Source organism: Schistocerca gregaria, chromosome 7, assembly GCF_023897955.1.
Source record: "Schistocerca gregaria isolate iqSchGreg1 chromosome 7, iqSchGreg1.2, whole genome shotgun sequence".
In the NCBI taxonomy this organism is placed as follows: Eukaryota; Metazoa; Arthropoda; class Insecta; order Orthoptera; family Acrididae; genus Schistocerca; species Schistocerca gregaria.
In genome coordinates this window covers 570,152,060-570,166,183 of record NC_064926.1, presented here as the reverse complement: position 1 = coordinate 570,166,183, position 14,124 = coordinate 570,152,060, and the positions used below count along the sequence as shown (strand labels likewise).

The 14,124-nt window shown below is 42.5% G+C and overlaps 1 protein-coding gene across 1 annotated transcript in view; it reads right to left on the bottom strand.

Moving 5' to 3' along the window:
- LOC126282478 (myrosinase 1-like) overlaps positions 1-12,997 on the bottom strand; it is a 29,543-nt gene extending 16,546 nt beyond the window's left edge. Inside the window, exons 1-3 of the mRNA XM_049982135.1 lie at positions 12,835-12,997; positions 7,018-7,151; positions 6,108-6,242 (exon numbers count right to left, since the gene is read on the bottom strand). Of these exons, the coding sequence (XP_049838092.1) occupies positions 6,108-6,242; positions 7,018-7,151; positions 12,835-12,997 (432 nt within the window). The remainder of the gene's footprint in view (positions 1-6,107; positions 6,243-7,017; positions 7,152-12,834) is intronic.
- Between the last annotated feature and the right edge of the window lie 1,127 nt (positions 12,998-14,124).

Here is a 14,124-nt window from a genome sequence, read left to right as displayed (position 1 = left end):
GCAGTTTTCGTTTGTGTCTAAGATTGAACAGCGGAAAAAAGTGTGATATAATGTAGGAGGCTAGCGACCATCCTAGTACGTACGTGTAGATCCGAAGTTTAAGTTGGCAGTGTGTACGTGGCATGAGATGACAGACTACTCGTCTCATAGCATCTAATGTTACGTACACAGCTGGTAACTCTTCTGTCCTTGTGCTACATTTGCACTTTGATTTCTGAAGATGGAAAAATCCCGAAACGCGTCATGCATACTTGGTGATCAACAGAGTCTTTCTTCACCTGCTGTACGACTTTTAATTCGACCCATCCAGCTTCAATATCGAGACCAAAATACATATTTCCAGTGCGACTGACAGATTCGCATCAACGAATCAGTGCACCTAATGTCGTGGAGATATGACATGAATTCAAATGGCTCTAAGCACTATGCGACTTAACATCTGTGGTCATCAGTCGCCTAGAACTTAGAACTAATTAAACCTAACCAACCTAAGGAGATCACACACATCCATACCCGAGGCAGGATTCGAACCTGCGACGGTAGCAGTCGCGCGGTTCCGGACTGAGCGCCTAGAACTGCGAGACCACCGCGGCCGGCTGACATGAATTGCACTGACGGCGAACCCTCTCTGAAATTGTATCTGTGCTGTTGTTGTTGTGTATTTTTTGCTCTTATTGTAATGAAACAATGTTTCTTGTGTTCTGTTAAATCTTCTTCTTCGTTGTCAAAGACACCCACAGTAAATTTTATTTAGGACCAAGCTTGTAAAATTGCCATATTGATAAAGCCTATTAGGTGATTTTGTAGACGTGTCACCCTCCAAGAATGGCGTCGTATTTGCTGTGTGTTCTTATATTGTAGCCTCGGCGTTAAAGTGATTTCTGAAAGTTTTTCCTCAGTATTGTGTGAAATCCGACAACTTAAGTACATTGACAGAAATAAAAATCGCAGCACGAAGAAATAATTAATGCAGAGTAATAACATTTTGGGAATAGAGTTGTCTGTGTAACATATTTAAGTGATTAAGGTTAGAAGCTCATAGGTTAATGTAAGCCTGAGAAAAGCCTAGCGGCGTAACAGCCAGAATGTTGAATGCAAACGTGTATTGCGTCGTATGCTTACCGGATGTCACTTCGTGGGATGGAATTCCATGCCCAGCACACCTGGTGGTCAACACATGGACAGCGAATGCTGTTTGTGGATGACGACTGGAGGCAGATCTGGTGATCGAGCAGATCAAGGTAATATATCGGCACTCTGTAAAGCGGCATGTGGGCGAGCGTTATCCTGTTGGAAAACACCGCCCCCTGGAATGCTGTTCTTGAATGTCAGCACAACGGGTCGAATCACCGGACTGAAGTAGAAATTTGCAGTGAGGGTGCTTGGGATAGCCACGAGAGTGCCCCTACTGTCGTACAAAATCGCGCCCTAGGCCAGAACTGCAGGTGCAGGCCCCATGCGTCTAGTCCTCATATAGGCTGGTTGCCAGCGCCCACCTAGCCTCCTTCTAATCAACACACGACAATGACTGCCACCGAGGCAGAACCGTCTTTGATCGGAAAACACAACAGATCTGCGCTCTCCGATGAGCTCTCGCTTGAAACCAAGTCGGAAACGGCGGTGGTATGGGGTTAGTGGAATGCACGCTACAGGGCGGCTGGGCAGGAGCTGTCTCTGAAGTAGCCGATTTGTAACGGCGCGTTGTGTGGCTAGGGTGCCCAATGCTGCTCAGATACCTGCTGCAGATGTAGTATGGTGTGTGTCACAGGAGTGATCCAAATACAAGCGTCCTGCCTCTCGGCAATGCCACGTATCCCAACAGAGTTGGTCTTCCTGTGGCCATACCTTCCTGTGGCCACATCGAAATTCTTGTAGTCCTATTACACGACCTCCTTCAAATTCCGGGTTCTTTTGCTAATGGCACTTTCCTCGTCTTAAAGACATTCTTGACTAACGTCAGCTCACTACGTCCAACCTCACACGTAACTAACGCACAGGGCAGTTACAGCGTGTGTGTCAAGTAAGTCTGACTTGCAGCCTCGTGATGGCGCCACTAGCGCCACCCTCACGCCACTGGCACGAAATCTGAACAGACGTCGTCTTTCAGAAGCAGAATCGCGCCTACCAACTTTCGTTTATCTCGTACAACTTCTTTTTCGTGATGGAATTTTTTTTCCATCAGTGTACACATCATCCGTCCAAGAAGATCCTGGCATATAAGCGACGTCAGTGCAGTTAACTACGGAGGCAACTTGAATTAACAATTGTAAACAACAGATGAACATCCGACTAGTCAGTTGTGAGCAGTCAGTGGTAACTAGTGGACATGCGACCGTCTAGTGTGTCAAAAATTGCAGTGGAGCGACATCTCTAAATCAGATGTTCAAAACATTGCCCAGAGACTTTTCAAGAAGAGAAACGTCTGTGCAAAGTTTATTCGACACACCATGATTGCCGAACTGAATCAACGTAATGTGGATGCCTGCCGAGACTTTGCAGAAATGCAAAATTCGGGCGATGCTTTACTGAAAAACTCGTTACAGGTGACGAGATTTGCTGTTACGAATACGAACCTACCGCAAAACGGTGAAATGCAACTAATTCACTTTGGCGAAGTAATTAACTTTCTGGTTACTGTCATGCGCGAGTTGAACAACAAAGCACTTTTCTGACAGTTCCGTATGGTCGTATGACCATTCTGGGCATTATACTCTAGTCAGCGGAGACTATGAAAAAAACCTGAAGCTTTCAAACCACGATCTTCACTTTCTGTAGTTCTTATTAATTCAGTCTCTAAAATTTTTCGACTGACCGAGCGTATTAATAAGCCTAATAAGAGTCACAACAGTGTGTAAGGTGTCAGACAAATCCAACACCTTCCATGAAAACCCTGACATGATAAGCAAATCCAGTAGTATGTCACATAGCTCCGAATAAATCGTGACATTAAATTAACCAAAGTAATACGAGTAATGAGTGAGCAAATGGAATACCACACATTAACACAAGAATGCCTAAATGCATGTCATTCCTTCCCACCATGAGACAGATGCAGTTTCGAGGGGAGAAACGAGAACAGAAGCCGAGAGCAGAACCGTGTTTAGTTAGAAGGCCCTACAATAAGGGACGCACACCCACGTCGTCAGCTAATCCTTAGGACCACCCGCCAGCTAATGGTAAAAGCTAGAGCCTTAGCGTGAGACTTTTTCGCGTCAGTGTTACGTCAGGACTACCCCCCCGCACATGTTAAAAACTAGAGCCCTCCAGAAAAACAGTATAGATCTTACGATAACGCTAAAAGGACCACACCAGCTGCAAGTTTTAGCGTGAGACTTTTTCGCGTCTCTGTTATGTTGCAAACCTTAAAAACACTGCCCCACCATGAAAAGTATAACGTTTCTCATTGGATAGACAGAATTGTTGTAGTCGGAGCTTAAGGTTAACATTGAGACCCTGATTGGTCAGATGAAAACACAGCCAGATAGTTTTTTTAAAACCAACTTCGGTAAATTGTAGTAAGGAGAAGTTAGGAGAGGAGTTGCTTCCGAGACAGCGAGGTGAGCGGAGCTGTGCTGCCCGCCGCCCCCTGACGAACACCGACAAGGTAATGAACGCACGCGATGCCGCATAACAGCGTATAAAGCTTCACTCAGAACTGCAGAAGTCTCATCTGTTACACCCCCTTTTAGCGTAATACTAGTGTCGATCGTCAATTAAAGCTCATGGTCTTCACATTTGCCACTTGAAGTAAAAATCTGAAACGCGATGATTTTTCTGTTATATAGTCATTGAGAAGCCACATCAGCCACTGTAATTTACAAGTTAGATAAGTAATTAAAGATAATTGAAGGTCACTGTAGACCATTTTGACAGTTTTCTCTTTTGTGAAACTTAATTTAAACCTAGATTATAGATGTGATAAGGCATAGGTCATCCTTCGATCCATTGTAGAACTTGGAAACCCATTCAGGGAACATTCGTTCACATTTTTGTTGAACGCAGTTGGTTTTTACCATCCTGTATTAAAACACTTCCTTATATCAGTAGCGCAATTTATAAACAATGTTTTGTGAGTAGAATAAAATTTCCAATGGTAAACTTAACTGCTTTTTCGACGTTATTTTACCAGCTAACTAAAAATAGGAAAGCTTTGAACCCCCTCCACTAAATTTATTTAGTATTAAGATTCTTTTACAGGGAGTGCAGTGAAGCTGACGCTGAGATCATTAAGTATTTGGTTATATCATCGCTAGTCTCACTGAACTTTTCTGAATTCTACATGTCATGTGTGGTCTGGCGTCTCCTTACCAGCAACAGGTCCCAGGTTCAAACTAGTCAATTCCCTAAAAAAAAAAAACGCGCTCAGAGCGTCGTTGCGCGAAAGTGGTAGGGAGACACGATATAGAACAAACAGACACCACCATGAATGCTAGAAGTGTATGTCGTTGCTACACAGATTAATTATTAGACACACAGATGGTTAACACCATTAAACTAACAGTGTACTGCACCCTGAACAACTCTTCATAACTATGTGGAGGCTGAATGAAGTTTGTATCTTGAGATGAAGGTAGTACCGTATTGCGTTGTGTTTCAGACCGAAGCACGCAAGCTTTGTGTGCACTCATGGCAAATAAACTGGGAATGGCCGGTTTGCAAATTCTTTTTCACCAGAAAACAGAAACATGTTAATATGGGATGAGGCTTAGAGGTGGAACTAGTTTCAGAGTACACTGTTGCCCTTTCAGGAGGCTGACCTCGTTTAATTTAGCAGTAGAGGCTGCTTATATGTGAATGTCGCAGTTTTAAAAATTAATAATAAATCAATTTATTACTTTATATGGGCAAACCTTACAGAATAAGTAGCTGTAACTGTTCAAGTTTCTGATGCATTAATCACGATCCTACAATACGTGCACACTTGGTCACACGACAAACATAATGACGTCAATCAAATTATTCCCATACTCCGTGTAGCATGTCCTCCGTCATGATCTGCGGTGCACGCTTCATCCGATCACACACACTACCTCGGACATTGGCGGTACGTAAACTCGGTCTTTCACAAGCCCTCACAAAGAAATCGCTGGTTGATAAATCTGGCGAACAAGGTGGTCACAGGGCAAGTTGTTGTCTGCTGTTGCAGCACATCCAATACAGTGTAGGTGAAGAACAAGGTTAAGTAGCTCTTGCACATTCCTGTGAAAGTGGGGCACAGCACTGCCTGGTTGCGAAATGCGATCATCTGAGGTAACAACTAGCTTTCCAACATACTTCGAAATCAATTACCCATCACCATTCGTTGTTTGAAGAAAAATGGGTCGTTTCCGTTCTCACGTAGTACTGCACAAAAAATGTTCACTTTTGGAGAATCATGCTGATGCTCTGTCAGCGTATGTGGTTTCTCGTATCCCCAGACATGGACATGGCGTATGTTCACCTTGCCACTTTCATAGAAACTGGCTTCACCATAGAAGATGAATGTTTCTGTAAAACCAGCGTCTTCCATTTTTAACTGCAGCCCCTTACAAAAGTCACGCCTTTCCACTTTGTCTGCTGATGTAAGTGCCTGAACCAATCCCAATTAGTACAGTTTAAAACATACCCACTTACGAAACACCTTCCAAAACTCATGCTGTCTGCTACCACAGATCGGGACACCTGAAAACGGAGCACACATAAAGGCTTTTCTTGTTGCAGTTGCAATGCCATCTTGGAAACAGATACTACACCTCCGCCGTAAACATGACAAGAGAACAGCGAGCGCGTAGCGCATCAAAAACTTGAACAGTTGCCATTGCTTATGCTGGAAGATTCGTTCATGTGAAGTAACAAATCGATGTATTTTTACTTTTTAAAACACCACCATTCATTTGTAAACAACCTGTATGTCTGTGCTCGCTTCAGTACAATTATGTAATAAGTTGGTTTATCTTTCCTACAGAAATTAAACTGTTGAATTTTCTTTCAGAGTTCACTGCCTGACAGAAGGAAGCTGGTGCCTCTGATTACGTGCTATCAGATGAGAGGGCGAGAGTATGAGACATACTGTGCGTAGTTACCACGGCAGTTTGTGGTTTGTAGCTGGTGGCTGGTGATGTACTCACCATGGGCTCGATCCCGTTGGCCAGCAGCTCGTTGATGACATTGTTGTAATAGTCTATGCCCGCCTGGTTGATGACGTTAGTGTCTCCTGTGGGAAGGATACGAGGCCAGCTCAGAGAGAACCGGTAGCAGTTGGCCTGCAAAAAGAGACAGTACTGATGTAGAAGTGCGTCTTGAAGTATATGCTTCTTATTTTCGTTTGGTGGTAGTAAACAAACGTTTTATGGTAGAACGAGGGAGATAGACTACAGTTATGTGTAGTAGCGACCGCATGTAAAGTAGGAACAGAGACGGTATAAACTCTGTGGAAGGTATTAGCTGCAATTTCAGACTTTTCTCTGATGACATCGTTATCTGAGAGGAAGTCAGAAATGATCAAAATTGTGTTGATGTATGGTTAGATCTTGACATAGTACCAACCTAATGCAAACAGGACTAACTCACTCTTAATGTAGGACAATGCAAAGTTGCCCACTTTACGGAATTTTAGTATATAGTATTCTTTCAGTAGAAAAAATGAAAACTCTTATATGAAATGAGGACTTTCATGCAAAATTTTCATCGTGTGGAATCCAGTTTAGGTCGTATTGAAAGGACACATAGAGCGTATGGAAAAGAATGTTTACACTTTTTGGCAGAAGAGTGTGTGAGAAATGCTGACGAATCTCACATGGCAGGCGCTACACGAAATGAGTTTTACATCGACAGCCAGAGGGAAAGAAAAAAAAGGAGCAAGAATAAGATGATCTTTCTTGATAAAGTAATAAGCATTTCATGTTTCACAGTTTCGAGAAATATTAATTAGGCATTGTCGCGTTAGTGACCTGCCATAAATTGCCTCTCATGGAACATGAGCCACGTGCCACATTTTCGCTACTCAGTGGCTTTGACGTTTCCAGGCTCGGTACTCACGTTGAGCCCGACGAGCAGCTGCACGTCCTCCTTGTACTTGTGGTACGAGTCGGCCGCCACGTCTCCATTCCCGCTGTCTTTTGTCAGGTTGGGTTGTGCGTGCAGCATGTGGTCCCAGATGCTCTCTCCTTTCCCTGGAACACAACACGTCTACTGACGTCTCACCAGCATTACCTACGTCTTTTCACCCACCCATATTCTACACCAGAGTCAGAACTGCTCCTGGCAAATATGTTTAGAGCAGTGCTAGGGATGGAAATAAGGGAACTGTCTTTTTGACTCACCAGACAGCTTCAAAGACATTTAAATCAAAACATCTTAATATATTCGCAGTCTTTTACTGGTTAGTATTTATATCTATGTCATGTCATATAATGCGTCTCTTCTAGTAAAGTAACATGATACATGATGCCATGTCGTATAACATGATGCATGCCATCATGTCATCCAACGTGGCGTTTGTCATGTCATACAACATGTAACATACCGTGTCAGTATAGTTTAGGATGCGTGCATCCCCAATCTGGAATACTTCCTATTTAGAAGCCCCCCCACTCTCAGCTACTTCCTGTTGTAGATGTATCCCACTATTTAGAAGTACATAAACCTGTGTCTATTTGTTCTTGTACCCCTCACCATAGGTGTAACAGGGCGTGTGTTTGGGGGAGAAATGGACCACTCAGGCGAAAAAAATCAATCCTCCTTCCCCCCACTTACAGATAAAAAAAAATATTCCAGAGTCCTCCACGGAACAAATTATCCCCAGAAACTTTATCCACCACAAACAGTTTTTTTTAAAACTATTATATGCATGGTCATTCTACTGTCTATTGAACGATGTTGATTGCATCGTGGCAACGGTTAGATCTTTCACGAAACAACAGGACACCCGTTAATTACGTGTATTTGTCCATTTTCTTACAGTATTTGAATTGAATCGCACAAGTTTGAAACATACAAGCGGTGCGCATAAGGAAAACCTCACAGAAAACTTGATTATTGCACGTAAAATCCGAATGAAGCTAGATTTTTGAAAGCGAACTTTCAGTTTGATTCTAAGAATGCATTTTTTACTGATTTGAATGACTGACTGCTTTCGCGCATACCCTTCTCGTAAGAACGAATTTTACATGGTACCTTTAGCTTGAGTTTAAACCATCATATCTCGATAACGAATAACGACTATTATAAAGAAGCGCGTTTTGATATTATTCATGTATCTACCTCTGTACAAAGTTACAACCGATGTGCGTTTTGCACATAAAATACAAACGGACCAAGATTCGATGTAGTGATGGACCAAATTTGAATCACCAATCTCTTTCCACTCCAGAGTATTTAAGGGTGACTGTTTTTGCCCGTAAAATCCGAACGGTGCACATGCAAATGGCGCCATTAGCGGAGTATTAATTTCAGTGCAATTAACATTTTTTGCAGAAAGAATCAATCGATTCGCACAATTTGCCCGGGACCAGCTCTAGTTCATCTTTAAAACTTTGCTTAATATACTGTAACATAGCTACAGTAACACATGTCTTCGAATGGTCATACAAATGACCGCTGGTCTGGGCTAAACCAAGAACTTTTTACGGTACTTTCATACATATTTGTTGTAACGCTACCGCGCTGTTACGATACTACATAGACGTCCAACATCTCTTTCTGCCTTTAATTTAGTGCGAGTCTCAAAACACTGTGCCGGCCGCGGTGGTCTCGCGGTTCTAGGCGCGCAGTCCGGAACCGTGAGACTGCTACGGTCGCAGGTTCGAATCCTGCCTCGGGCATGGCTGTGTGTGATGTCCTTAGTTAGGTTTAAGTAGTTCTAAGTTCTAGGGGACTGATGACCACAGCAGTTGAGTCCCATAGTGCTCAGAGCCATTTGAACCATTTGAACCAAAACACTGCCTCACCACCACGAACGGGTAGCCTCGATTTAGGGCACCTCCGCCATAGAAGCCATCCCTGAAACAATGAGCATAATTTCGTCAGTCAATCGTCAACAACAATGCTATTTACAACAGAAACATTTAGTATCGCCATGGGTCTAAAGAAGAACGAAATTTGTTTATACATGGTGAACAAGAGCTCCACGCACAAACTTTCAGAAGTGCTGTTATAGACTAAAACAAGAAAAAAAGTCTAACATGCGTAACGTTACACGTATTTAGGCAAGCTAATCTGCCGTACTGGTAAGACGGATTTGTTCTAGCGCTAAAAGCTAGGGGTCCAGGTACGAGCGCGCACCGCGGCAGTTCCGGCTTCCGACTGAGTGGAGATACGAGAGAGTCCTGGTGCAATGACTGACGGTAAAGGACCGGATGTGGTAAAGTCCCAGTACAGGGAATTTTGACGAGGGACAACTGAGGGATCTGCACTATGATGTGCACCCCGCCCCCACACAACATAATGAAACACATTTAAATACTTGAAATTAAATAAATATTCCTAAGGATGGACCTTAACCACGCTCTAACACACATTGTTAAATACATAAACAATTAAATAAACATATATCAAAAGAAAAGAAGCAAAAGGTAGGACGGGAGCCCAATGTAACTGTGCTTACTAAGACGCAGTAAATAATTGACCAGTTTCTTCACGAATAGTATATCTCGGATATAAACAAAGACATAGATGAATAAATATATTTAGAAGCGTGCTGCTACCGTTTCCTCGTGTAACTGTGGAGTACTTACGGCCTGACGCGATCGATAGTAAACGGCCACTTTGACCTCCAATAACTCAAGTTACATGCCTGTAATTCATACCAATTTAGGTTTACACTAATAGCTTTCTAAAGACACAGCGATCGACAAAATCGGATGAAGAGTTTATATTTTGTAAATTCGTTGCTGGGTTTTACTTGTATAATTTACCGCCAGATACTAAACTTTAAGCTAATAAAGGTATTGATAATCTGACTATACCGTCAGAATCGTCGTACAAATAATATTAAGGTATATGTTTCTTTTGAGGTATCATGGCGCTTCTGGTTATTATTAATTTCTTTATGAACTGCGAAATGTCTGCCATTATGGTTTCACGAAGTCCGCCATCTTTGTCGCTCTCGGCATACAGCGTCACCAAGCAATTCCCCATGGAGGTAAAAATAAGAGGAGTTGTCATGACGTCACAAACTTGAAGCCGATCCAAGTGAAGCTACGCCATGTTAGTTACCCCAAAACATTCGCTTCTTGTGGTTTGATTCCATGTAGTCGTGAAGTGTTTTGATGAAAAATGCCAGATTTCGTCGCTTACGGGTGTACTGGACTTATTTAAGCGCTATTTTCTTATATATACTTGAAATTCTGATGCGCTGTAAAGTTTTACAGTATGGTTTTATTTCTGTGATTTGACTTTAGATTTATTATCAATCCAACGCGAAGAGATCTCTGGAGGTGAGCAATACACTTGGTTTTCATTGTTTGGTTATTCCCAAGTAAACGAAAAGTCCTGGCAATAAATATCCTGTAAATGGGGACTAATGTTTTAAAATGCAATAATTGAATATAAAAGTAATGTAACTACATTTAGTCAATTAAATATTCTGTAAAATGCGTGGAACACCTTTACAGTGGTTACATTATAAGTACCTAAACGTTTACATATTTGTTAAAGCATACTTCCCTATTTATGTCCAGGCTTAGATCATTACATTAATCACTGTGTTGTCGTGTTACCCTGTAAATTGCAGTTATTTGCCACACTGACTAGCATTTGGTAGGTAAAATTAAAAACAAAGGGGATGTGTAAACTACAATGGGCCTGATAATCTTAAATTTAGTTCTTTTCCTTCGTAATTTAACGAATCTTTCACTTTGTTGACATGACAGCTGGCTTGTTTATATCATCCCTGCATACATCTATGAGACACCAAAGGAAATAAGGTAAGTTTCTTGCAAACTGGAACATTTAAAATTCGCATTTGACTTGAAAATGCAACGAATACAAATCGGTGCCTCTAAACTATCAATCATTGCTTTTCGAGTTCTGGCTTTATCAATTATCGACACAAACACAATGAAAGTGAATAGAAATGGATTACGAAAGCACGATTTTCATAGCACATACTTCTCTTCTCGGTTATACGAAGTGTATAAACAAAAAGGGATTACAGTACTGAGGCGAGAAGCGTCATATTTTCGTGTCGTATTACTGTATCGAATACGCATTTAAATCAGAAAAACGTTTGAAGTTGCGTTCCTTATGCTTTGTTTTTCACTAAAACGGTGTAACGTTTACTATATAAAACAAATATTGCGTGCACAGGACAGAAATAACGAACTAGAAGCAATTGTAGACACTCGTATGCTGATGTGTTGGGGGATCCAAGATGGCGGCAGGTCCCGCCGACTGGCTTCAAAACAACGTACAGCGTGAGTCTGTAGCGCCTCCATGGAATTTCCAGCCACGCGGCTGGACCGGCCGTTGTACGGCGTCACGCGGTCGCTATCTAACGTCCGGGACCACGTGGTCGCTCCAGAGCGGATCGCGCTTGCCGATCGGACCGTGCGACCACTGCTTCCTCAGGTCTAAGAATATTTCCAGCGCGCCGCAACTCGCCCGTTAACTCACAACTGACATCCACACGCTTCGTAGTTTCTCTTTAATAAACAACTGAAATCCGTTCTTTCTTTTTTAATCAGCCTGTATTATTTCGTTTCACTTATTTTTCGGTGCTACCAAAATATGCATCAAAGGGAAGCAGCGGTTGGGAAGGGAGTGCGACAGGGTTGTAGCCTCTCCCCGACGTTATTCAATCTGTATATTGAGCAAGCAGTAAAGGAAACAAAAGAAAAATTCGGAGTAGCTATTAAAGTCCATGGAGAAGAAATAAAAACGTTGAGGTTCGCCGATGACATTGTAATTCTGTCAGAGACAGCAAAGGACTTGGAAGAGCAATTGAACGGAATGGACAGTGTCTTGAAAGGAGGATATAAGATGAACATCAACAAAAGCAAAACGAGAATAATGGAATGTAGTCGAATTAAGTCGGGTGATGCTGAGGGAATTAGATTAGGAAATGAGACTCTTAAAGTAGTAAAGGAGTTTTGCTATTTGGGGAGCAAAATAACTGATGATGGTCGAAGTAGAGAGGATATAAAATGTAGACTGGCAATGGCAAGGAAAGCGTTTCTGAAGAAGAGAAATTTGTTAACTTCGAGTATAGATTTAAGTGTCAGGAAGTCGTTTCTGAAAGTATTTGTATGGAGTATAGCCATGTGTGAAAGTGAAACATGGAAGATAAATAGTTTGGATAAGAGGAGAATAGAAGCTTTCGAAATGTGGTGCTACTGAAGAATGCTGAAGATTAGATGGGTAGATCACATACCTAGCGAGGAGGTATTGAATAGAATTGGGGAGAAGAGAAGTTTGTGGCACAACTTGACAAGAAGAAGGGACCGGTTGGTAGGACATGTTCTGAGGCATCAATGGATCACCAGTGTAAAATTGGAGGGCAGCGTGGAGGGTAAAAGTCGTAGAGGGAGACCAAGAGATGAGTACAGTAAACAGACTCAGAAGGATGTAGGTTGCAGTAAGTACTGGGAGATAAAAAAGCTTGCACAGGACAGAGTAGTATGGAGAGTTGCATCAAACCAGTCTCAGGACTCAAGACAACAACAACAACACCAAAATATGCACAACGCTTCATCATTGTAATCAGTAACCCTTATCGAAAATAGTACAATAAAGCGAAAATAACGAATACTCCGTAAGCTGTCTGTAGACGGAATCCACTCGTCAGCGGATGGGATCCCGGTTTCAGTGTAATGACGCCAGGCTCCGCCTGGATCGTGCATGGTCCAGCCTACTCACCGTCCTCATTCCACGCGCCCTCTATCTGGAAGGCGGCGGTGGCGGCGCCCAGATGGAAACCGTCTGGGAACCGGTTGGCAGCCCTGGCGGGCGGCTTCACAGGCACTCCCTGCGTCGAGCAGACCAGGGCTGCCACCACCACAAGTGCCAGGCTTCGCCTCATCTTCAGGTCGTCTCACCTAGATGACTGCGGTGACGACCCTCCCCTGTGATAATATGTATGCACGTGCGAGAGCGCAGATGGTACCAGAGGCCAAGGTGCGACCGATGATCTTAGGCCATCATCATTACCGAACTAATCGACAGAAGATTAAATTTTATTTTTTCTAGATAAGCCATTGTTTTCAACACCTCATTTGGGAAAAACATTTCCTCTTATCAAAAGAAGAGGACACATCTTTCAAGATTGTAATTCGATATTAATGGTATCTGGCGTGGGTGTGTCAAGTACGATGCAGATAGCTGCTTGCATACATAACGAAGGCGTGGCTCTCAAAATCTTCAGATAAGTCAAAAGTCTGACATATCCTACATAATTTCTAACGTTAAGTTCATTGATTTGCTTTATAAGTCAGGAGCAGTGTCCGTAAAAGCACCGCGGTCCAATAGGTCGAATGAATCACGTAATTGTCAGTACCTAATTTGTCTTGCCAGCCATCTGCAGTATTGGAAAATGATGTGACTCGAGTGAGGGAATCTGCATCATTGCGACATATGGTACTTCATATTTAAGCTCTCACGTGGGTATAGAGCAGCAATACGTCTAGATTTTACAAAGAGATGTAATGGAACACTCGAATTTGTTTTCAGTTTCGGCGTGAGGTATATTCTAATAGCTCTGTAGCCATTAACTAATCTTCTTCAAATGGCTCTAAGCACTATGGGACTTAACGTCTGAGGTCATCAGTCCCCTAGACTCAAACTACTTAAACCTAACTAACCTAAGGACATCACAACCATCAATGCCCGAGGCAGGATTCGAACCTGCGACCGTAGCAGCAGCGCAGTTCACGACTGAAGAGCCTGGAACCGCTCGGTCACAGGGGCCGGCTAACTACTCTTCACATGCAAGCTCTATACTTCTTGATTTTCTTAAATTTCACTAAAGAATATTAGGCATAAATTGTGCTTCAACAGGATGATGAAATACATGAAAAGATATATGCAATGACAAAAGAATAGAACATGTATCAACAGCACAACAGTAAGGATGTCAGAAAAATCTTAAGTGCGAATTGTTGGTCTGTTCACCAGATTTGGTAGCGCTCAACTTCCACCTAATCGCACATC